General features: G+C 42.1%; 2 protein-coding genes across 2 annotated transcripts in view; one reads left to right on the forward strand and one right to left on the reverse strand.

Annotated features, from left to right (window-relative positions):
* SYNPO2 (synaptopodin 2) overlaps positions 1–1,336 on the reverse strand; it is an 87,571-nt gene extending 86,235 nt beyond the window's left edge. The window contains exon 1 of the mRNA XM_033159864.1: positions 1,068–1,336. Coding sequence (XP_033015755.1) covers positions 1,068–1,172 — 105 coding nt within the window. The 5' untranslated portion in view covers positions 1,173–1,336. The remainder of the gene's footprint in view (positions 1–1,067) is intronic.
* An 8,567-nt stretch (positions 1,337–9,903) lies between these two features.
* Positions 9,904–25,404, forward strand: part of SEC24D (SEC24 homolog D, COPII coat complex component) — a 56,377-nt gene continuing 40,876 nt past the window's right edge. The window contains 7 exon segments of the mRNA XM_033159865.1: positions 9,904–10,118; positions 15,963–16,143; positions 16,809–16,935; positions 18,932–19,059; positions 21,147–21,410; positions 23,381–23,502; positions 24,844–24,955. Coding sequence (XP_033015756.1) covers positions 15,993–16,143; positions 16,809–16,935; positions 18,932–19,059; positions 21,147–21,410; positions 23,381–23,502; positions 24,844–24,955 — 904 coding nt within the window. The 5' untranslated portion in view covers positions 9,904–10,118; positions 15,963–15,992.

Here is a 25,404-nt window from a genome sequence, read left to right on the forward strand (position 1 = left end):
TCTCTTTTCCTTTCTAATTGAAACATGATCTTATGCATGTTTACTTAGAAGTAAATTTGATTGAATTAAATAATGCTTGATCCTAAGTGCAGTTACGCAATATATTTGTCTCACTGAATTCACTCAACTTGCTCCAAAATTAGTTTAGATAGCATTGTCATTTCCTTCTAAGTAAATATGCATAGGATATGGCTGCCTCAGCCTACCTATTTCTTCAAGTTAAGATGATCTGATTTAGAGTAAGTAATCCAAAATTAAACCTAAAACTTTTTTCTCAAGCATTATGGACCTAGAAGTGTCGTATTCAATGCTAAACACAAGTTGCTCCCCAAAGACAATAAAATGGCACCCTAATTAATTCTCAGATTCTTTTTTTAAAGAGTTCTAAAACATGATTCCTCCCCCCATACAAATCCCCTGAAAATGCAGAAGATTTCAGTGTAACTTCTCACATGATCCATAATGCAGATCACAAATCTCCTACAAATTATTAAATATATATCAGGACATAAGCAGCATCTCATAAAAGCAATTCAAGCTGGTGTGAGGCTGATAAATATTAAGCAACAGTTTCATCAACATGCTTTCCAAGATTCCTGAAAACCGTAAGCACATTTTCCCTCTCTCAGCCATACATTCATTCCTTTGCCAAGAAGACTAGAAGGAAAGTGTCACAAATCTCTCATCGAAGGAGGGCTTGCTAGTTTAAGTCCCAGAGTCCTAACTGTACAGAGTTCTTTCAACACCATTCAGCAAGTTCAACAGGAGCTAAAAGCAATCAGCATCTCATAGGACTTGAGTATTTATGTGCAAGGCAGGGGAAAACCTTTGTACTTTGATCGACATAAGAAACTTTCAGAAATATTAGCTTTTTGAAATTAAATTCAACACTTGCTTAAGAATACACTTGAGAATTCCATTAACCCAAATCTAAATCTGGAGCCGGAATAAAACCTTCATCAGGATTTCTCAACTAGACATACTAACCCCTCTCCTAAGGAAACAAAACATCCTGCAGATACTTTCCTTTTCACAAAACATTGATAAAGACATTCTCACCATCCTACCTTGGCAATCTGCAAAGGCTGCTTTTCTTCCTTGCCACCTTGAAGTCTAAAGCCCCAGGGTGCTCCTCCAGTCATGGTGATGCAGATATAATCCCCAGTGCCCATTTTTTTATTCTCTTGGGGAGATTAGGCAGTATTCATTTGCAGAAGTAATTTGAGGAGAGAGAAATCCTAGATGCTGTGGATGTTCACTGAACTTGAGGCTTGCTTTCCCGTTTGGTGTTAGAAAGGGGGAGAGAGAAAGAGGAACAAGCTCGCTCCTGCTGACACTGCCTGTACACTGCACTCTGTAACATAGTCATTGACTGAGAGCGAGGGAGTTTTCCTGGATCAAGGGAACAGCCCACTCTTTCGTCAGTTGGCTGTGCTCAGCCCACCTTCATGGCAAAGCAGAATGATGTCGAGGAAACACAAACGAAAGGGACTATTTGACCATGAGGCAGAAAAGGCTATATTTAAACCCAAGAGCATTTGCCCATCATGAGAACTAAATCAAAACAGCAGAGACGAGGACTTGTAAATCTCCCCCAGACAGAGAGTTTACTTTTGTAAATGTTACCAGACTTGTTAAATTACAATTGCAGCACGTTTTGTATTCTCCTAATCCAAACAAAGTGTGTGTATATATATTGGGAAGAGATGGGTTCACCCCCCACCTCACTGTTCTCTTATATACACTATATTGAAATGTCCCACTGAGAATGGATTAGCAACAATGCTATTCACATTCATGGGATTATTGCAAGCAGCAGCCTGGGATGATCAAGCAGCAGCCTGGTCTTCCAAAGGTTTTAGCACACATGTCCCCTTCTCTCTCCATTAAAGACTTTACAGGATTTCTAATCAGAAAACATCTAAGGTTGCCATAGTGGCCTTTCTCCTACCAAAGAAGGGTACCAAATGCATTTTGCTCATTGATAAATGCACTCCAAACAGGCAGGTCTTAAACATTGGGTTTGCTTGGCATGTGACATCAGGGTTTCAGAAGAGGTGGTGATGAACCAATTGGGAGGGGGATTACACAGTGGAAGGGAGGGGTGGGAAATCCCACACACAAAGGTGTCATGCTAATATGTAACCTTGGTGGGTGTTCGGATGGATCTAAAGGCAATACGAGCACAGACAGGGGAAGTGTCGCCTCAGTCAGTATCATGCACTGAATGATAAGGCATGGTGACCCACACAAATCCCCAGAGCCCAGACAGAAAAAAATATCTCAAATGCATTATTTTAAAATTCTCATGTTTTGAAGGCAATTGTAAAATTTAAACACCTATGCCTTTGTGCAAGTGTGTCAGACTCAGGGGATACCCAGGACTGTAACAGAAACTGGGCCTACAAAGGGATGTAGTGAAATGGCATTTACAGTACAGTGGTACCTCGGGTTAAGAACTTAATTCGTTCCAGAGGTCCATTCTTAACCTGAAACTGTTCTTAACCTGAAGCACCACTTTAGCTAATGGGGCCTCCCGCTGCCGCTGCACTGCCAGAGCACGATTTCTGTTCTTATCCTGAAGGAAAGTTCTTAACCTTAACCTGAAGCGTTATTTCTGGGTTAGCGGAGTATGTAACCTGAAGTGTATGTAACCTGAATCGTATGTAACCTGAGGTACCACTGTAACAGGATTTGACGGATGACTACCTGACCATGCACAGTATTGGCCTGTTAGCGAAATGAGTTGCTGATGCTAGTAGGAAGAAAGGGAGATTGGAGGGCAAGGAGTCTTGATTTAAAAAAGCAAATAAATGCTTTGTGCGTCTGTGTCTAATCTTGCCCCCTTTTAAAATGTTTTAATTGCTGTGTGTGTTTTCTCTTTTCGTAAATCTACTAAATAATAAAATAAATTAAAATCAGGGTGAAGGGGTTTTCTCAGGACAGTGTACAGCATATGTGCTGTGTCTCGTTTGTGGCACTCACCCTCCTCCTGATAGGAAATGCTCGGGTGGGGGGGGGGATGTGACAAAACAATGGTTGGTCAAAGAGGTTTAATTGGGGAGAGTGAGAAAAATCCTGAGGAATGTTGGAGGGTATGACAATGTCTGAATAGGGCTTACGTTTGTGAGAGAAGGAGTGCTATGGTTGCTTCTGGGTTTCCTTGTGCACTGGATCTGCTGAAGCATTGCTTTTCTGATAAACTGCTCCTTACGACTGATAATTGTTCCTTAATTGTCCTGTTATTAACCAGTTCCTGCTAGGAGAAGTGTGTGTTAATTACTGGTTTCTTTTCATTTTTTTGTGGAAAAGTACTATATTACTATAAAAATAAGGCAAAGGGGGGAAATTTTACAGTCTTAATAATAATAATAATAATAATAATAATAATAATAATAATAATAATAATAATAATTTATTTGTACCCTGCTCATCTGATCGAGCAACAGGAGCTCGCCCCATTGTCGGGATTTGAACCGCTAACCTTCTGATCAGCAAGCCCTAGGCTCTGTGGTTTAACCCACAGCGCCACCCACGTGTTAATACTTAGTAGCTAATGTAAAATAGAATCAATGTGAAATGGCGCTGTGGGTTAAACCACAGAGCCTAGGGCTTGCTGATCAGAAGGTGAGCAGTTCGAATCCCCGCGACGGGGTGAGCTCCCGTTGCTCGGTCCCAGCTCCTGCACACCTAGCAGTTCGAAAGCATGTCAAAAGTGCAAGTAGATAAATAGGTACCGCTCCGGCGGGAAGGTAAACGGTGTTTCTGTGCTCTGCTCTGGTTCGTCAGAAGCGGCTTTGTCATGCTGGCCACATGACCCGGAAGCTCTACGTCGGCTCCCTCAGCCAGTAACGCGATATGAGTGCCGCAACCCCAGAGTCAGACACGACTGGACCTAATGGTCAGGGCTCCCTTTACCTTTACCTTTACTATAAAGATAGGGAAAAAAGGCAAAGTGAAATGAAAGCAGTAGTTTAACACTGTGAGGAACAAGAAAATGGGGCCCTTAAGGGGAAATTCAGCAGTTACTTGTTAGTAATGCTAGCTGTGCTGGACGAGGCAATAAGAAAAAGAGAATGCTACACCTTCCAGAAAGGAAACTTATAATTAAATACACAGAAGAACTTTAAAGCACCAACACAAATTAACCGTTTTACATTGGACAGGCTTGTGTCTACAATTGCATATTATTTGGTGGGAAGGGTGGCAGCTACAAACTATATCTTGGGACTCGGGGAATAAGAGGGCAACACAGACAATTCTAGAATAGACTTGTGATGATATTGTCTTTCATCCAGGCTAAGTTAATTGATTTTAATTCCAATTAAAATCAATGGGTAAAATTAGTCATGACTAAAATCTCATTTATTTCAAAAGGGAACTATGCAATCAATTCATTCTGGATCCAAACCAAACTCATTTAAAGTGAGTTTAAAAAAGATGGAAATTCCAGGCCAAACAGCACTGACCCATTTCTTTTCCAAATTACTAAAACCATGCCTAGTGACCCCAACAGTGGGATTTTTGAGATTCAGTATGAAGATTGGTGTATCACACCCATGCACTTCATCAAAATGTGAGGCCATTTGTCACATAAGTACACAACTTACAGAGAAATATTCATTCTAAGAATGTGAGACCCACAAAAAGGGTTTAAAAAGTAGTTCTCATAGCCTTATTATCTCTAGGAATTACTTCTTATTGAGCATCCATAATTCCAGTTACCATATACGACTATCTTTTTTTTATTGATTGATATATCTTGCTTTTAATGCTATCTTTATCTCTTTCCACATTCTTTGCAGGATTCTTTTGGGATTTATGCATTACTGTACATAAATCGGAAAATGCTTCATTGCAAAAGCATCAACAGCTGTCTTACTGTAAAAGCTAAAACAGAGATCAAAATGTATGTTAAACAAATTACTGAGGAAATACAGTATTTCAGTGACTTGTGCGATAGAAAAGAGGCTCTTCTACAAGTTAAGAAACACAGTTTAAGATTCTCAAGAAACAAAATTCTGGTGCTTTTCACCTTTTTCAGTCTGAAGGCCTCATTCCCCATTGAGCAACTTTCCAGGAGGTACATGCTAGTTGTGGGCAGGGCCAGAAGCAAAAAGTGGGGAAACTAATGGATGTAGGTCTTAACCTTTGTACAGAATGTTACATTCCAGCAGCTAGCCATGCACAGGTCTAGAGATTTTTACACACCCAAACAAGAGGCATTGCTGTTTCACATTTCAAGGACACATTCCATCCAGGTGGAAGCACCTGAGGCCATGCAGCAAGGCCACTGGGAGAATCCACAGGGCCAAAAAAGAAGGTTGGAGGTCCATATTTGAACCGCAAGTCTGAAGTTCCCTACTCGTCACTAGATAATCCTCTGGGTCCCTTCCAACTCTGCAAGTCTATGATTCTATGTGTCGTAATCAACCATCCAGAGACCTGTGAGGGACTGTTTCAATGACTGAGTACTAACTTTCTAAAGTTTAAAGTCATAAATCGACTCTTCAAAAATAAACGGAATTGCTTTTAAAAACACACACACCACAAAATCTCTTTTAAATTTATAATGTGTGATGCTTTTTGTTTTGATTATGATTCAGGCCCTTTACCCACACACTTGAGTTTCTTTTCCAAATCTTGTCATGTGCTCCGAGAAACTGAAGTTTGAGGCAAGTATCTGCAATAAATTTCGGCGGCAGTCTTGGCCTATAATTTAGGCTTATGAGATCTGAGCAGGGATCTGTGCTGAGTGAGACACCAGAAAGCTGGTTAACTCATTGCATGAGTGGATTTCTGGTTGATATATTAAATAAGAATTGGCCTGTTTTGTGACTCTCTAAAGGCACACACTCCTTGTTGGTGGGGGCTTGGCTAACTAGTCTGAGCAGGAGGGGTGGGAGCTATAGCAAAGCAGTGCTGCCCCTCACAGTGGAGAACAGAAAGGCTGCTTGGAAATTGCAGTTGATCCACTCCTACCTGCCATGCAAAGACCCCAGAGGCTTGCGACCCCTTTTCCTGGAGTCCCATTATAGCCTGGTTACAGTTTCTGATTGTGCAAAAGCAAAGGCCAATGCACACACAAACACACTGTGTGTGTGTGTGTGTGTGTGTGTGTAGCTGCCATATGAAGGAGGATGCATCACCACTGTGAGCAATCGAACAGGAGGCAGGGAAGCAGGTAAAGCACCCAGAGCCAAATCTGCTGTCCCTTCCAGAGTGCTGCTTGGTAGCTTTGGCCCTGGGCTGGGAGAAGTAGGGGTTTTTGGGGGTGGGGGGGGTGGGGAGAGTCATAAGTGGCAGAAGGTCTCGTGACTGCTTCTTGCCAGCTTTTTCTCTGCTTAGTGTCACATATTTGTCTCTCACATACAGTGTGCATTTGGTGGCACACTGTCAAAAGGTGGTTCTGCCACTGTTCATTCCCCACCACCACCACCACCATGGAAGTGAATCTGACACCTTCATTGTATAGTGTTTTTTTTGTCATAAGTTGTTGAATTCCCTCCCCATCTAGCTTTTTAACCATACTGCTTTCAGCAAATGCTGAAGTCTCACTTCTTTACCCTGCCCTTTGAAACCCGAGATTTATGTTTTGATGACTTCCCCTATTTTTGTAATTGTAATATGTTTTAACTGTTTTTAATTCTAAATTTGAAATTAGGACCTGTTGGTGGAAGAAGGCAAGTAATAAATGTAAATAAGAATAATAGGCTGAAGACATGCCTCTTTACCCTGACCTGGGACAGCTCAGTTGGTAGAGCTGGGGGCTCTTAATCTCAGGGGCATGAGTTTGAGTTGGGCAAAAGATTCCTGCATTACAGGGGGTTGGACTAGATGACTCTCGTGGTCTCTTCCAACTCTACAATTCTATGATTCTCTCTCTCCACACATCTGCGTGTATGTGTGTCTGCCTCTTTGTGTGAAACCGCTTCTTCTGAAATTCAGCTCAGTGGCAGCGTTAAGAGAAAGGGCAATCTTGCCCACATACCTGCATTTCAGATCACGTGTGAGTATAACTTCTAAATCTGTGGATATTGTGGGACATACGGTAAAACATAACAACAAAAATGCTCTTAAAATGCACTGCTTATATCGAAGAACCTTGGTACGCATCTTGCCTTCCCTCACTAAAATCTCTGCCCCTTCCCCCCCCCCAACATGAAACAACTCCCCTAATTCAACTTCACATGTGGAACACCTGTGGAACACACCTTTAATCCTTAGAGCAATTACTTAAATAGCTTGCATTCCTCTTCTGTGTTGTCAATTGGAAATAACTGTAGGATAAAACCTTAACAGATGTGGTATTATCAGCAGACCATGTCACTTTTCTTTTATGTTATTTCCCGTAAACTAGCATATTGGCTTGACAGTTGTGCTACAAAAGAAGAAAAGAGTAAAATACTGTATGTAATCTGGAATAGCCAGAAGAGAATTAAAAACATTCCGTCTGTAGGCTACAGATTGAAAGCTATCCAAAGCAGACTATGAACCTGTTGGAAATTGGTGCCTATTACATCACTGTTTACGAGGCATAATTTTGTAATGGTTTTTTCAAAGCAAGCATTCATCTTAACCTTCAAGGATCTTCAACATTTTTGCTAAATAACTTAATAATTACTGTGATTATAAATTTATATCATCAGATATATACCACGATGGAAAAATAGTTTCCAGCTGCCCACTCCCTGTGTTTGGAAACCTTATAATGGGTGTGGGGACCTTTGGCCCTCCAGATGTTGATGAACTACAACTCTCATCAGGCCTGGCCAAGCTTACTAAGGCTGATGGGAGCTGTAGTTCAGCAACATCTGGAAGGTGAAAGGTTCCCCATAAGAAGATTCAGTAGGAGAGGGACTGTGAGTTGCAGCATTACTTCAGCAGCTGCCTGAATGGCGAAGTCAAAGGGGTAGTGATCCTTTGTGGAAGCTGAGGCCTAGATATTTGATCAGACTAACTTGATTCTTGGCTAATTTGTAGCAAGCAAAGCAGCAATAACAGAAACATCAAGGACCTAGGTATAAATCTTTAAACTCAATTGTTTTGCTACTGCCAGGAGGCGTAATGTTGCTACTACGTTTATAGTACTGAAAAGTTGTGTGGTGGGGATTGTTTGCTGTTACGTTTGTTATATACTGTATTGCTGTTTTGTTATTGCTGTTGTTAAGAAATTACTGTGATTGTTGATTTTGTGTGTTCTTATTGTTTGCTGCTTTGACCACAAGTTGTCTGTGGAAAAGCAGCGTGCAAATAATGTGGTGGGTGAGGACGGTGATAATATATACTGCTATGATTAGAGAGAGAAATCCAAACATGGTTCAGACAGAATGAAGGGGGATATAGGCATATCCCTGCCTAAGCTGAAGTTCCCCATCCTGGCTCAGCCAGAGATACACCAGTGCAAATCCTCCATCTCAGCCAAAACTGGCTGAATCAAGTTTCGGGGTAAGTCCGGACAAAGTGTTTGATTTGTTTTTTTTTTGTAAACAGTTTATAGGTTCTATTTACAATCAAGTAGTATGAAAAGTTTGTTAAGTAAAATAACTATGGATTTCACATGTCATGACTACTCTAGCCCTAAGGCTGCGGTAGAAGGTCTTTATCCTCCGAGGGAGCATTCCTGCCAGCTGCCAGGTAAAGCAACTCAATTTGGCTTACGTTGTTTTTTTTTTTTAGCACTACACCTACAATTAATTGGCACCCTTGTTAATATTGTCTGCTTTCCCTTTAGTCCTATTTCTTGCCTATCAAAGAACCTGTATGTCTTTACTTCAGGATGCACACACCTGGTTAACAGTCAGTATTTCCAGAGACGAGGAATCGGCCATTGCATATTTATTTATTTATTTATTTATTCATTCAGCCAGTGCAGGAAAGGGGATGCTTGACAAGATAGCCCAGCCTTCACGAGCCTGCTGCTCTCCAGATGTTTTGAACTACAACTCCCATCAGCCCCATGATGGGAGACTAACAAGCGGGATTTAGGAGGGAAAGTGCTCTCCCTCTTGTGGTTTCCAGCAACTGGTATTCAGAAGCATTGCTTCCTCCAGTTGTGGATGGCAGAGCATAGCCACCATGATGGCAAGTAGCCATCGATAGCCCTTGAATTTGACCAACCCTCTTTTGAAGCCATCCAAGTTGGTGGACATCACTGCCTCCTGTGGGAACGAACTCCATATTTCAAACTATGTGCTGTACATATATAAAAAAAGTACTTCCTCTTTATGCGTCCTGAATCCTCCAAGATTCATTGGAGGCCCACAAGTTCTAGCATTACGATAGCGTTCCCTATCCACTTTCTCCATGCATAATTTTATAAACTTCTATCGTGCCACCTCTTCTCTGAGCTAAAACGTCCTGAACGCTGCAAACTTTCTCTATAGGGGGAGTGACAAATGCATGCAAAACAATCACTGTTAAAAGTCATAACAGCAGTCATTGGTGACAACAATAATCTTTGAGAAGCCATGAGCTTCTCTCTTCTTTTTGGCTGTGGCATACTACTACTACTACTACTACTACTACTACCAATAATAATAATAATAATAATATTAGCTGCTGCTGTGCTACCCTTCAGGCATGTATTATCCCTCAAGAAAAGCCTTCTAAAAAAGCTTATGCGATCCTTCCATTCCGTTCCCGCTTCCTTAAGAACCCCGATCCTCCCTTTTGGCAGGTCTGCCTTCCCCACGTTCATCTCCGGCCAATTCTTCCTTCCTCTTTGGGAGCAACGACTGGAAGAGCGCGCCAGGGCACAAGGCTTCGCCAGAGGCACCACGCATGCTCGACTCTTCTCCGAAGCGGTCGAGGAAACACTTTCGCCAATGACGCGCCGCTTCTCTGACGCGAGCTTGGCGCTTGTTGGCGGCGGCGCGCTCTCTCCTCCGGGCCAGCTGTGGCCTCGCCGCGCGCTCCCGCGAGCACTGTTAGACGTGGCAGTTCACTGAGCGCTCCCGGGCGGGGAGAGCGAGCGAGCGGGAGAGGCGGGAGCCTGGAGCCGGCTGCCACGCTCTCCCTCCCTCTGACAAGCGCCTGGTGGACCCGCTTGGAACGGCGCGACCCTTGGAGCCTCCGCGCGGCGAGAAGGGCGGACGGGACCGCGGGAGACTGGCCAGGTGAGGGGGGCCACCTGTGCCCAGGTGTGTAGAGTGGGGGGGGGGAGAGACGAGCGTCCTCCGAGGGGGGGGGCACCCTGCGTGTTTTGCTCAGTGAGTGGAGCTTCTGTCCTTCAGGGAGCAGGAGGGAGGGGAGCATCCCAAAAGAAGGAGCAGCACAACGGCTGGAAGGATCCCAGGATGAGCCGGCGAATTTTGTAGGTTTGGCATAGGGGGAGTTCTATGGGGAGGAGGAGAGGGGTGTCCCAGCACGAGAGGGGACTGGGGAGAGTTTATCCTCCCACAGCAAAGTTGGGTGCAATTGCGGGGGGTGAGCGCCAGACGCAGGATGTGACCAGCACCAAGGAGGCATCTTCAGTCTTCTAGGGACTGGCATAAGTCGATGTAAATTGCAGGAGTGTCCAGCTCTTCGAGATTCGGGAAGGTTTTGGTTTAGGGATTTGCTGTATCGTTATGGACAGTTTAAATGTGTTTAACTTTTTTGTTAGAAAGTTGCCTCCATTAGTACAATGCTAAGGTGCTTAAAGAATACACACACCATCACCTGTCTAACTAGCGCCTAATATTGCAAGGCTTCCGTGGTTTTTCTAGAGTTTGTTGTATAGTCATTGAATTTTGACAGAATGCATCCGGGCTGTTTAGGTGGGCACAGAATTTTCTGTGTGTGATGAGTCAAAAGTGTGATGTTGGCACCTTGGCATATTGGAAGAGTGTTCTTGCCATGAACATCAGGCTTGGGCAAATCAGCCTAATCACCATAAAAGTTGCATGCTTCTTCCTTTTTAAAATCTTGGGTTGCCCACTGACACTCTTTGTGATGGGTTGTGTAGTCTTTTGGTAAGCATCTTAAATACTGGGGGCGCTGGAAAGAGATTGCACAACTGCTTCACCTTCACCATGCGCCAATCATTGTAGAATACAACACAACCACAAAACATCTCACTTGTTGATCATGGGAAACTGATGTTAATTTCAGAAACTGCCACTGTCCCCAACAATCTCCTTCTGATTTACTTCTAGTATAGCCTTTGGATTAATTCTTCTGGCATAAGAAGAAGAGGAGAATCATAGTGTTGGAAGGGACCACAAGGGTCATCTGGTCCAACCCCAGGCAATGCAAGAATCTTTTGCTCAACATGGGACTTGAACCCACAACCCTAAGATAAAGCGTCTCATGCTCTACCTATGGAGCTATCCCAAACAGTTGTAGCATTTATTATTTATTATTATTCCTTATTATGTTTATTTACCACCTTAATTTTTCAAGGATCTCAAGGTGGTGCACATCATTCTCCTCCTTTCCATTTCATGCTCACAACAACCCTGTGAGGTAGGCTGGACTAAGAGATGGTGACTGGCCCAAGGTCACCCAGTGAGCTTCATGGCAGAGTGGTTTGTTGATTTAACCTGATTTAATCATTTTTGTTGGTTTTTAGATTTTCCTTCCCCCCTGCTCACCATTCCAGCCTATACGACATGTGTGATAAGCTTATGAGTGAAGGCTCTTCCCAGTGTTTTTGTGGAAAATCATGACATGGGTCAGACGTCACTGCTAAACCAAGGATCTGTCACCTGCGCCATGCCTTGGACTCACAAAGCCCCACTCTATCCTTCACTTCCTGGTTTGCAATACTTATAGTTTGCTGTGATGTCCAAATCAGCCAAAGTAGTTACTGCAAGCTATAGTTTACCACAATAGCAGAATTGCCACAAAACCATGGCTTGAACTGGGTTTCTAAAACAGTTTTGTGATCATCTGTTTTTGGCAGTAACCATACAGTATTTTGCTTGATTTGGATGTGGAAGAAAATGAGGAGTAGGCAAGGGAACTGGGGTGCACAAGGAGAGGAAGATGGAAGCATCCAAGCTCCAGGTATGGGCCAGATCACAAGGTGGTTTAGCTGTGATATCTAAACCTGGCCTAAGCGTGACTAGTTCCTTCTATGGTTTGCAGTCAGTCACCTCTTTCAGCATGACTTGGGGAAGTCTGCCTGAGTCCATTCATACGACCGCACTGGCAGGACTAGAATCCCTAATAACTTTAGGCATATCCTGGAGGTAGATGAAATGGCAAAGAGTACTTTCGTTTGGTCCAACAAATTATATAGGTGCAGAAAGAGTTTGTGACACATGTTTTTAGACACTTTGTAATAGGGAACTTCTGTCTCTTTGGGGAAGGGCAGTAATTTGATGGTGGAGCATCTGCTTTGCATGCAGAAGGTCCCAAATCCAATCTCTGCTACCTCCAGTTAGGGTAGGGAATGTCCCCCGGCTGAAACCCTTGGAGACCCACTGCCAGTCAGTGTAGACATTACTAAGCCAATGGCCCACTCCACATAAGGCAGCTTCCTAAGGCTCCTATCTCGAGTGGCCAAAACCAAATATTTGGTTTTAGTACTGTTTTGTGTGTCCTTTCTGATTGTGAGGAATGGGTTAATTGTACTGAAATCTGATGTACTTTGCAAAAATAGGATTTTACTTGTACTTTGTATCTATTTGTTTTGGGGGAAAGGGTGTGGTTTATTAAACCACCTATGTTATCTATAATGTATTTGGAAGTGGATATAGGCCACTAAGTCAGCAGTACTATGTTTGTATTTCTAAGAGTTTAGAGTCGATTTAGTTGTGCATAGGAAGTCTGACGTGGCACACTGTCTTTCCCTCCTACTCAGCTGTGCAGGAAGTTGTTTCCTTTAGATACTATCAAAGCTAAGAGCATTACCAAGTCCTACAACAATTGCCCTGAACTTCATTCATTCTTTATATTGACAATGAAAATGTAGTTGTGGGTGCTTTAATGCTGGCTGCTAACTAAACTTGCTGAAGTGACCAGGGCTTAGACTGCCACGTTTCAGTCTAACCAGAAGGAGGGAAAACACCTTGGCACGGGAGAAACCTGATGTGCCTATGTGCTTTCTTTCCTATTTCATTTTCTAAATCTTGTAGATTAAAATAGATTCCAAGAAAGGATTTGCAATTTTATATGCATGAAACTTGAGAGGCTTGGGAATTGTTTAAACTGTAATTTGTTCAGTTAATAGAAACATTCAGTATAGACAAAACAAAACAAATATTTCACCCAGGAAGAAAAGTAGTGTACATTGCAGACCAGACCTCCACATTAGCATTCATAATCCACAATGATAACACTGATAAATTAACACTCTCACTGTGCGTCCTATATTAATATTCAGTGAGCTAGCTCCATTGAATTTGGTAAAGATTTGTTGATACCTTTCCTTACGCACACCTGAAAGTTAGCAGCATAAGCATATATACACACACTATCCACAGAAGGGTTTAAAAAAAAAAGCAGAGCAGATATAAAGCATTTTTAATGCAGTTTCACCCTAACATTTTGTACTAGTGGTGTTTCTGCATATATATAATATAGATAATATTTCTTCCAAAAAAGTTGATATACTCTTTCAGCACATTGAATTATTACAAGCTGTGTGCACCCCAAATAGACCCACGTTGATTTCACAGACAGAGAGACACTCAATCCTGCCAAATGGCAATTGAATATGTTAGCTAGGCCTGCATGATCTTTGCTACCTTAATTTTTATCTTGGCTAATGTACAGATTAGTTGGAAGTAGATAATGGCTGCAGTTATAGGGACTGAAAGTGATAATTGCAACCCTGGTACAGTTTTTTTTCTAATGCCACGTCATCATGCTTACTTTTTATATGGAATTTCCCCTCTGTACTTCTAGTTTGGCTCTGAAAAGCTAAAACATAAGTAGGAGATGTTATTGGGCAGGTGATTTCTTTGGCTGCAGTTCTTCTGTACATGGTTTTTCGGGAGTTAGCCTCATTGAAATCTGTGGGACTTGCTCCTGAGTAAACCTGCATAGGCTTGAACCATTAGGTCACATTTGTCATCATTACTGCCTTCTGTCACTGTAACCACCATTGTAATGTACTCTGTCATGTTTACTGAGTCACACAGCATGATCCCATCTGCATTTACTCAATATGCTGTATACACACACCATACCTTTAAAGCACCTTCTTGCCCTCAAATAATTGTTCGTTAGCATTGTTTGTTAAGGGTTGCCAGGAACTGTAGCTCTGTGAGGGATGAACTTCAGTGCCCAGACTCTTTTGAAGGAACGAATGTGCTTCGAATGTGCTTTAAGGGCATCCTGTACGCGGTCAAAGGTAAGCCTTGTCATGCTCAATGGGGCTTAACTGAGAGCCAGTGTGAGTAGTGGTTAGAGTGCTGGACTAGGACTTGGGAGGCCCGGGTTCATATCCTCACTCAGACATGAAACCCGCTTGGTGAATTTGGGCTAGTCACACACTCTCAGCCTAGCCTACGCCACAGGGTTGTTGAGAAGATAAAAAGGAGGTGGAAAGTGTCTGTACCCCACCTTGGGCTCATGGGAGAAAATGTGGGAAATAAATGCAATAAATAAAGTAAAAGGGCAAACCATTGCAGCCCTCAAGAAGTTACCTCCTGAGTTACACAACTGGAAAAACATGTCTGGATTACACTTGCAGGACCATATAACTCCTGATATGGTTGAGTTTTTTGTGTTTTGACTGGGAGTTGGAGACTAGTTTGTGGTATACTCAGTATACAAAATAAGTATTGGCTGCCACAGTGCCCAGTTATGGGCCAGATCTCATGACTGTTGGTGTGTAGCTCCTGAACTCTCTCTCTCTCTGTGTGTGTTGGTTACCTACCGATGACCACTTAGTTGTGTGAAGCAACTGCCATGGATGGGATCATGTCTTTTGTTTTGCATCTTGTGGTGGCAACTGTTTGAAAAGACAGATTTTGCAGCAGGAAAAATAACCTGAGTGAGGAATATCAGGGGCTACTGTGTGCTCAGTGACTATGGAAACTGGCCTCATTTTAGAGCAAATACTTAGAAAAATCAGTGAGCACTTCAGTGTGTGCCCATGCACATGTGTCGCAAATTCCAACACAATGTAAGTAGGGCTGGACCCGCTTCGTAAAGTGCCCCTGGTAAGGTCAATCACTAGATTTTGTTTTCTGTCGTTCCCTGGTATAATACAGGTGAAAAGGATAGTTTTTGGTTCAGAATGTGCAATGGAAAGACCAAAAAGTGCAAAGTAGGGGAAGCTTGGTGTGCCTACTGCAAGTAGAGGGTGGCCCATTAGTGTGGATGGGGCAATGCCCCACCAACCTGTCATCTTACATACAACCAGTCATGGGGAGTGTCCACCTGTCATTGGTTTTGGCTCCACCATCTCTTAGGCTCTCTTGTCTTTTGCCCTTTCAGCCCCAATGGGCATCATCCACCACTGTCTACTGGTATCTACTTTCCTGTTTGCATTTTCCATGGAGCTGGAAAGGCAATGGCCCTTTCTACCCAATGGTTGGATCTGTCTGGAAAGTAATCTGTATAATATTTTCAGGTGCTAAAGATAATATTATCGTGTCAAAACCATATGGGTTGTCAAAATATGTTTGGAATCATCCGTAGGCATACCTATTTTTTCCTACACTGTGCCACAAATTAGGAAATTTGGCCGTCATACAGGACAACCACTGGGGGCAAAACCTGGTTGTTTCTCAACAAGTAACAGTGGTTCAGTCTGTGATTAATGTTATCCACCTCTTCTAGCTGATTTTTTAAAAAAGAGTTTGTATCAGTGCGTTTCCTACAAGAGAACATCTGTGTGTTTTGTCCAGATCAAATAAATAATCTGGTAGCCATTATGCAAGAGAGCTAATAAGTAGGATGCTGTTCTCTTGCCTTGCAATATTGCTTTTGGGTCATAAAGCGCATTCTGTGCTTCACCTGCACTATGTATCAATGAAGTATTGCTGATTTTATTACTTGACTTCTTCTAATTTCTATGACAGGTTTTCCATCCGAAATAAATCACTGCTAAAATGAACCAGCAAGGATATGTTGCAACACCTCCATATTCTCAGCCCCAGCCAGGAATGGGAGGATTCTCTGCTGGTTTGGGGCAACCTGCTTCTCCACATATGTATGGACACTATGGTGATGTAAACTCATCTTCTTCTGCATCTCAATCAGGTAAAGTAACATCAAGGCATTGGCCATATAGAGGTTGATGTCTCCACTGTACTAGTGCATGTTATGTCATTATCAATATCATTACATTACTGTTCAGTGGTACCTTGGTTTTCAAACTTAATCCATTCCGGGAGTCCGTTCGACTCATGGAACCATTCGAAAACCAAGGCACAGCTTCCGATTGGCTGCAGAAGCTTCCTGCACTCAACCAGAAGCTGTGGAAGCCACGTCAAAGGTTCGGCTTCTGAAAAACATTCACAAACTGGAACTCTCACTTTCGGGTTCGCGGCGTTTGGGAGCTGATTTGTTTGGGAGCCAAGCCATTCGACAACCAAGGTACCATTGTACATGTTAATATTTATCTTGCACTATTAGTGAAAAGAAAAGCTCCTGGTTTAATCAGGTATTACAATGGGATGACCATTAGCAAGGAAAGATGCTTGGTTTTGGTATTTTGTAGACTGTGCACATTCTGTGAGTGATCTGCCATCTACAATTTAAATACTAGAGCATAATATAACTTCCTGGGTAGTTTAGACCCGTTTTTTGAGGTCTATAAATAAATTCCATACTTATTTTGCTTTAGCTGTTGGTAATGTGTACCTCATTTATGCGGTGATTTTTCTATTGTTATCCACTATGTTCATGCCTGTGTTTTACTTTAGCTATGTTGAAACCTAATGTGCCTTTCGGGTCTGCTGCTCCCATTGGTTCACCATCTCCTAGTGCTCACCAGTTTAACCAAACCAATATGCAGAATGGGCCCAGCGCTACAGCACAACAATCACAGAGGTGATTTTTTTTTTAAAGCAAAACAATAAATGTATTTATGCTTAGAATTTCTGTTTATCTGCTCAAATATCTACTGCACATACCATTGAAAGCAGTTTTAAACCTGTCCACAGCTTTTTTTTGTAATAGCATTAATCCATACCAGAAATGAGTAAAATAATATTCTGGGTCCATTAGCAGAACTCAGGTAGTGGCTAGCACTTATCTGAATTATTTCTTCCCATCAAATACAGTATATGGTGTACAGAATAGTCTCTCTCTCTCTATTTGGGCATCTTACGCCTGTGTTTAATCCCCACATGTATGGAGAGAGCAACTGGACAGCTCTAGCTCCAGCTTTCATCTCCATTCTGATTGCTTTCCATGAGTTGGAGGGATAACTTCTGCATTGGGGAATCTTTCCTATTCACAAAGGGTCCCTGTACTGACATTGCATGTGGAATGTACATGAGTAGAAAAGGCTCCCATTGCAGAACCTGTTCCTCCAACAGATGGATGATAATGGTTATCAGTGATGTGGCAGTGGAGCTGCCATGTGCATCATTGCTCTCCCTCTTCACATGTTGATGAAACACAGAAGTAGGATGCCTGCATATCCTACATTCCCAGATATATGCTGAAGGGGCACATGGCAAGCCAAAGCCAGTTTGATGTAGTGGTTAGTGTCAGACTACGATTAGGATCTGGGGTACCAGAGTTCAAATCCACACTCAGCCATGAAGTTTATTAGGTGACACTGGGCCAATCACTGCTTAACGTACCTCACAGGGTTGTTGTGGGGATTAGATGAGATGGGGGGCGGGGAGAGAACCATGTATGTCACCTTGAGCTCCTTGAAGAAAAAGGTGGGATAAAAATGCAACAAATAAATAATAAATCCTGTACATGTCTACGCAGAAGTGCCACTGAGCTCCATTAGATTTACTCCCAGGTATATGTGTGTGTGTAAGGTTGCAGTGAGATCTGTCCGAATGTAGAGTGCATGATTGGTCTGCACTCAATAATAGTAACTTGAGCTAGTAGCAAAAGCACCCCATTCCTGGAGCACTAAGGTTTATTGCCAGTTTGGTTTGTGCTGTTGATGAGGCCGCAGTCCTTTGCACTCAAATCCTAACTTCATTACTGCGCATCCTGTAGAGAGTCCTCTCATTCCTTAAACATTTGTGTAGGTGACATACTCTATGGATAGAACTTAGTGCCTCCTTTCAAACAAATAAAGCACTACTTTTAACTGCTGTGCACTGGAATGCTTATTAAGAAACATCTGTATAAATCAGATTAATCAAGGGGGAAAGCCCAACTCTTTCTTCCTGGATCAAGCAATTATTTAGATTAGAGTCCAGAGCCTAATTTGATCCATATGTTTAGTGCAGTTACAATATGGAGTGTATTCTATGGGCAGAGAATAGCCTTTGACCTCCATGGCTGATTTTAAAAGATCAAAGCAGAAAGTCCATGAGCCATAAGATGAGGTTTAGTCCTATTTCAGTTCTCTTTGTTTCTTCTGCCCCACCATCTGAATGTACCGGGCAAGAATTAGTAATGCTACATTTTATCAAGATCACAGGTTATTAATGCATGCCCTAGGGCTTAGGTTTGTCTGCATGTTAATCATTTTTGAGTTGGCGTTGTTTTCTATCTCTGAACAAATTCAAACTTTGTGTGTGTGTGTGTGTGTAAGGTGATTGAATAATAATAATAACAACAAATGAAAACAAACCAAAATTAATTATGCATTTTGTCTGGTCTGGAAAACACAAAACTGGATAGTGAAGGAGTGAAGTAAACATTTCTGAACTCCTTGTGGCTGCTCTGGAAAAGTAGAGGGAAGGGAGGACTATCCTGAGATCCTGAGGCTTGCCTGGGTTTACTTCCATAGGTTTACAAACCATGTTGTTTAGATTTTGAATTCTAGGTGTTGTTTGTGGAGTGGATATTACATTGTCATCTGTTTGGTGGTTTGTTTGATTTTTGTAACACTTCTTTTTCTCTTCAGGTTTCCACCTTCTGCACCTTCCTTCCCCCCGTACAGCCATCCATCCCCGTCCTCCTATCCAAACAGTCCACCCCCTTCTTCTGCACAGCTGGCCAATCAGCTTGGCAACATGCAAATAAATAATTATGGTAAGGATTACATAGTCTTCCATAAAAGCTTCTGAGAGATCACGTGCATTTATTTATTTTTTACTTGGGTTGGTTCCAGAGAAAACAAATGCTCACAAGTTCAATGGGTCAAAATCTACTGGAAGATTTTGATAAGAAAGGCTGAATTTTAATGGGACTGTTCTAAATCTTGTTGGAGTTCTCCAGGTTTTAGATTTTTAACCATATTACTGGGATATAAAAGGATAATGGCCTTGCACATCATGTTCATGCTTTTAACACTCTGCACAAGAAACATAGGGAGCTACCTTATACCAAATCACCCCATGGTCCATCTAGCTCAGTACAGTATTGTCTACACCAACAGGCAGCTCTTTAAAAAATGTATTTTTTTTTTAAAAAAAAACTTTGTAGTCTGGCTGTTTTACTAAAAAATAATAATAATTGGGGAGTTCAGCATTTGTAAACTTTCTGCATGTTTCAGCTGGAAAAGATGTTTCCTTTTTCAAGTATGTTTTTCAACATGATCATTTGGAAGAGGGATGGGGAACCTTTCCTGGCTAGTAGCCAGATCCTTATTACCCCCCCCCCCAATCACCTGTCAGTCATTTGATGTCGGGTGATGCTGCACTTTGAAGCCCTGACTGTTGGGTCTTCAAAATGCAGCACGAAGCAACAGGGACTTTCAAACAGCCCTGTGCTGCGCTTTGTCCCCAGCAAGGGAACATGTGTGCATGGCCAAATTGAGCAGGAAGTGAACTGCCACACACAGGAAAACTTAGCAGGATATCAGCTGATGAGTGGCAGTTAAATCCTGCATGGACTAGTTCCCAGCAGGGGAGCTGCCATACTCATATCCCACCCCACCGATCAGCTGACATCACCCCACATAGAAATGATTTGAGTTGATTTGCAGGTGGGTGTGGTTTTTAAATAATGACCTCATGGAGCCAAATTTGATGCCTTGGCAGGTCAAAGATTCACATAAACACATCCCAGACCAGAGGTCCCCCTGAATATTATACAGGCCACAGTGCACACCTGGGTCAGGCTTTTCTATTTATTTCCACAAAGAGCATAATTCAACTCATGTATTTATATTCGCTCTCTTTTTTGAATGGGATGGAAAAACCTTTGATGTTAGGGAGCTCCTGGTGGTTCTTGTATATTCAAAGGAATCACAGGCTCCAGCATGAGGCCATATATAATTCACCTTTCACAAATCTATTTTTTAAAGAAATTATCTAGCAAAATTTATCTCACTACTCGATTGTGGGAAAACCTGTCAAGCAGTTTACAAAAAGGTAAAAGAAAGCAGCAGCTATTTAAAAGCATTCAAAAATATTAAAACCAACAGTAGCTAAAAAGAGCTGCAGGTAATTGTTACATGGTGGGCAAAAATGTTTTAACCAAGCACCAAAAATAATACACCAAAGGTGTCTGCCTGATGTCAATAGGTACACAGTTCCAAAGTATAGGTAATGCAACACTAAAATATTGATTTCTTAAAATATGTATTACAATGTTTATTGTGTGGCACCCATAACAGTGCCAGTTCCACAGATTGAAGTGTTCAGGTGGACATAAATAGGCTATATATAGAGAGAGGATATATATAGGATCCAGCAAATGAACTGCTCCCAATAATAAAGTGTTTTTGTTTTAAAGGAGGGGGGGAGAAACTCCTCCTTACACTATTTTAACAAAATGCCAAACAGTTTACAATATATTTTGTACCGGCAGTGAAATAGATGCTTAATACATTCGCAGCATTCACGGTCCATTGTTCTCATAAGATTTAAGCACCCAAATGAAGACTTGTTTTTAGTATAGAACAGGTTCAGTTGTGAAAGTATCGCAGTGAAGATTTAAAGTTATTTCTAATAGTTCAAGTTATTTCTATAATTATGTTGCAGTTTTAAGATTTTTGAGAATAGCCTTGAAGAGCAATCCGTTTGAAATGAATATCATTTGTATTATTTAATTACATTTAAAATGAATGTAAAGATCTACAGCAGCAGGTGTCTTAAGACATACCTGCATTCCACTGTGATTATTATTCTAAAGGGTTTTTCATATGAATGCATAATGGTGATACTCTTGTTCAGGTCCTGGTAACACCCCAAACACACCTCCTTGCATGCCTTCTGGCCTCCCACCACCTTTGCAAGCTCCACCACCTCGACCACATCAAATGGCCTTGTCGTCTGGTCCTCAGATGTCTTCTTCACCAGCAAATAATTTGACCAGTCACTGCTCTCCACCTTCAATGGCCAGACAGGAGGGGATCCCTGGCTCAAACCCACCAAACACCAATTTGCCACAACAACTCACAAGCCAACCCACAGGCCCTGGGTTTCCTCCCCAGTATGGTAAGTGCAGCTACCTAGTTTACATAAGACTTGCCAGGTTGCAACATCTGCTTTGAATCCAGAGGGATGAGAGTGGAGAGAGAAGCAACTAGAAGCATGATTTGTCACTATTTTCAGGTGGGATTCAATTGCATACTGGCAAATTCAGGTTGCACAGTCGGAGTTCTTGTGCAAAAAACCCAATTACCCAGGAGATCAGACTTTTGCAATAAGGAAAAAGATGCGGGCAATACACTGGAAAGTGTGGGACTGTGCTTGCTTTGATGTAATGTCCTCTAACCTCCCTGCAAGCAAATCAGAATGAATGTTCAATAATCAGGTTATCTGGAAGTGCCCCTGGAGTTGCTTCAATTGGATTAGGAATTGAAGAAAGGATGAGCGGTGAGCACCCTGGAAGTGCCCTAAGTGCAGTTTTCTTGCACTTCAACATTAAATCCCAAACTTCACCTTCTGAATGCAGCTTTTTTGACCATACATGGCTGTGGAGCAAATTGGAGAGGGACATTTTTGAGAGGAAAATTATAAGCAGGAACGCACTTAAGTAGTCCCTCCCTTTCTGTTCTTTCTCCACTCCTAATTCTATTCTCCAGAGTGATGGCTTTCCCCCTTTCTTTTTAAGATAGAAAAGTTAGGGTCAAATTACATGGAACTGTGTGTAACATGTAGGTCGCCCCTGTGGCTTGTGGGGTTACTATGGCAGTGTTCTGCCTTCAACCACTTTGGAACATTGCAGGAATCCTAGACCAAAATCGCTTGCCAAGTTTTCAAAGCTCTCTGTGTATTGCTAGTTCTATTTCTTGATCTTTGTGCAAGAACAAGGCATCCCTGAATAGGGAGATTTTTCTCTGCCACGTAAATGTGTCCTTGATTAATAACAAACACCTGTTTGTTCTTTTGTGTCTTGCGCTCTTTCCAATAGTTAACCATGGCAGGTTTGAAGAAGAATCCAAAAGCTGATAGCACACAACTGCTTGGGCAGAAATAGCAAATGAATTCAATACGAACATTTGAACCTTTTTATCCCTTCCTTTAGAACATAATGCCTATAAAAAAACAGGAAGTAGTGTGAAGAGAATGCTAGGTTCTGACCAGCCGAAATGCTCCTGCTTGGGGCATAATACTGCCCAAGGCTAATAGGCTGCATATGTTATGCTAAAGAGTACACACGAAGAATCCAGCATTCACAATATCAAAATAGCAATGAGAGCCAATGTAGTGGCGCAGTGTCAGACTGAGACCAAGGTGACCTCAGGTTCAAATCCTTGCTCAGCTATAATTTTGCAGCCAAACCATACCTCAGATGGTTATTGTGAAGATGTCTTAGGTGGTGGAGAACCATGTGGGCCGCCTTGAGTTCCTTGGAGGAAAGGTAATATGAAAATGTAATACAGCACAATAGGGTTGTGTATTTATAGGTTGGAATTAACTTTGCCCTTAAAAAAAATCCAGAGCAGCATATCCAGTTTGACATCTAACTGTAATCTCACTGCTGCAACAACAATTGCCTGTGAGCTTTGTTGTTGTTTAGTCGTGTCCAACTCTTCATGACCCCATGGACCAGAGCATGCCAGACACTCCTGTCTTCCACTGCCTCCCGCAGTTTGGTCAGGCCTGTGAGCTTAAAAGAGGTCAATTCACTAGTATTCTCAATGCAGCAATGGTGGAAAGTGTTAGATCTGAAAGTCAATACAGCGTCTCCTCTATCTTTTACATCTGGCCCCCTGAAACTCTCCTGCTGGGCCCCTGTTCATATGTGTACTCCATTTATATAAAGAAGACAATGCACAGGCCTTGGTTGGAGTAGAAATTTTCAGGCTGGCAGTGTGGAACTGGCCAGTAAAAGACTCCTTCAATAAAAAGAACTTGGACAAGTATCACCTAGGAAGCAAGACTTCTGACAGGATATATTAAACAACACACACACCCCGAACTTTAATTTGGCTGATAATTTTATTTTATTACTTTTCCAGGAAATTTTGGTCCTCCAATGGCAGGTGCACAGTTGTCTTATCCAGGGGGGCTCCCCTCAGGTCCAACACAAATGGCTGGGCCACAGCAGAAGAAACTAGATCCCGATTCCATTCCAAGCCCGGTGAGTAAGAGTTTCTTGTAGGAAATGTGGCTAAAACAACAGCATGAGAGGGGAAATGGGGAGTTTTCAAGCAATTCCACATTATAGTAAGGCATAACAGAATATTGGGTGGTATCCAATGAAGTGTTTCTGCTAGTTCTAGGACTTTGGGCTGTGAAATGAAGTTCCCCTCCCTCTCCTCTGCCCATGCACCCTTGAAATTGGTTCTGGGATTCCCACAACCTTCTGGAGTTTGAGGGGAGTGGGCAGAGGGAGAGGAGAGGGAAGAAAAGTTCCATTGCACAAGCATCCTTCCAACAAAATGGAAGCATTTGGTTGGATACTTTCCACTGTGGTTAATCTAGCGCTTAAATATGTAACTTTGAAATGTGCAACTTTTTGTAGCTCAGCCAGTTCCTCAGGCTAAGGTTCAAGTTCAAGTTGTATGTTTTTCAAGGGATTTTAGCAATATAAAGCAACCAAATGTCCATAAATAATTTATATTTTACCTCTATAAATGAAAAGGGCTCAGTAAAAACCCAGAAATGTAGGTTTCCCCCAAAGAACAATGAAGTCTTTAGACACTTAAGCAAATAACAAAATTGTTGCAGATCAAAGTCTGTTTCAGAAAGGATCCACATGGTCATTTCTAATTGAGACAGTTTATAATCTACAATCTGGTGCATATCCCCCACCACATTTTTAAATTTGCAAACGGTGTGATGAAATAATGAAATAGTGTAATTGAGACCATAGCACAATTTCTTAATTAGGAGGAAAACAAAACAATAGTTATTTTAGTTTTACCCATTCAGTTTCCTCCTGGAAAAATTATGAGGCACTCCTCTGGAATGCAACTGAATCCTTTCGCTCCAAGTTTTGATCCAGAAATCATTCCAGAAGAACCGAACTGCAAAATCTGAGGCAGAATCCAGTTAAGGCACATTTTGTTACCATTCTGAACAAGTTTAATTGTGTATAGTTTTTCACAGTTTTGGTCCACGCACAGAGTTCCTGTTCACCCTCAAATCTCTTGAGGAGTGTGGAGCTCTGAGCAAAGCACCCCCAAGATATTTAAGTAGATAAGGGTGTGGCTCCTAGGATTCCTACCTCTTATATCAGAAGCAGGGAGCGGCTTACCCTCCAGATGTTCCTGAACTATATCTCCTATCAGTCTTAGCAAGCCTGACCAATATCCAGAGATTATGGGAGTTAGTTCAGCAACACCTGGAGGGCCAAAGGTCCCTCATCTATGTCCATAAATGCTGGACGTAGAAATTGTCCTGTATACATAGAAGCTCTTATTCTTGAACCACTATAAAACTCACATTTCTGACAAGTTTTAAACATTTTACCCATAAGATCCAGGTTATTGAAAATGACAAAGTGTCCCGGGGAGGTCAAATCTATGCTACCAACATCAGGGGTCAAGTTCCTCCTCTAGTTACTACAGATTGTGTGATCCAAGATCAAGGTAAATAGGAAGCCATCTTTGGCTTCATTTCCTATGTGAAGTTGAATTCTCTCTCTCTCTCTCTCTCTCTCTCTCTCTCTCTCTCTCTCTCTCTCTCTCTCTCTCTCCCTCTCTCTCTTTCTCTCTTTCTCTTTTGACAGGAATGTTCATGTTTAATTTCTATGATGCCTTTCTAAATTGGCCAGGAAGATATTTTGGTGGGTTGCCTCTGTTTGTCAAGTGCACAGGGCAACAATATATAGAAATGGGTTCTTGGTGAATGGTCACAATTGTGGAATTCCTTTTCCTTGACAAGGCTGACTTTAAGCATCGTCTGACTATAGGCAGCGCCCCACTTATGTGAAGGTTACGTTCCAGGCCCCTCTATGCATAAGTGACATACTGTAAATTGGGGAGCACCCCACTTTAATACGGAGTATGTGTGGGAAGGAGAGAGAGGCAGGGGCTCA

This window comes from Lacerta agilis, chromosome 9 (genome assembly GCF_009819535.1).
Source record: "Lacerta agilis isolate rLacAgi1 chromosome 9, rLacAgi1.pri, whole genome shotgun sequence".
Taxonomy (NCBI): Eukaryota; Metazoa; Chordata; class Lepidosauria; order Squamata; family Lacertidae; genus Lacerta; species Lacerta agilis.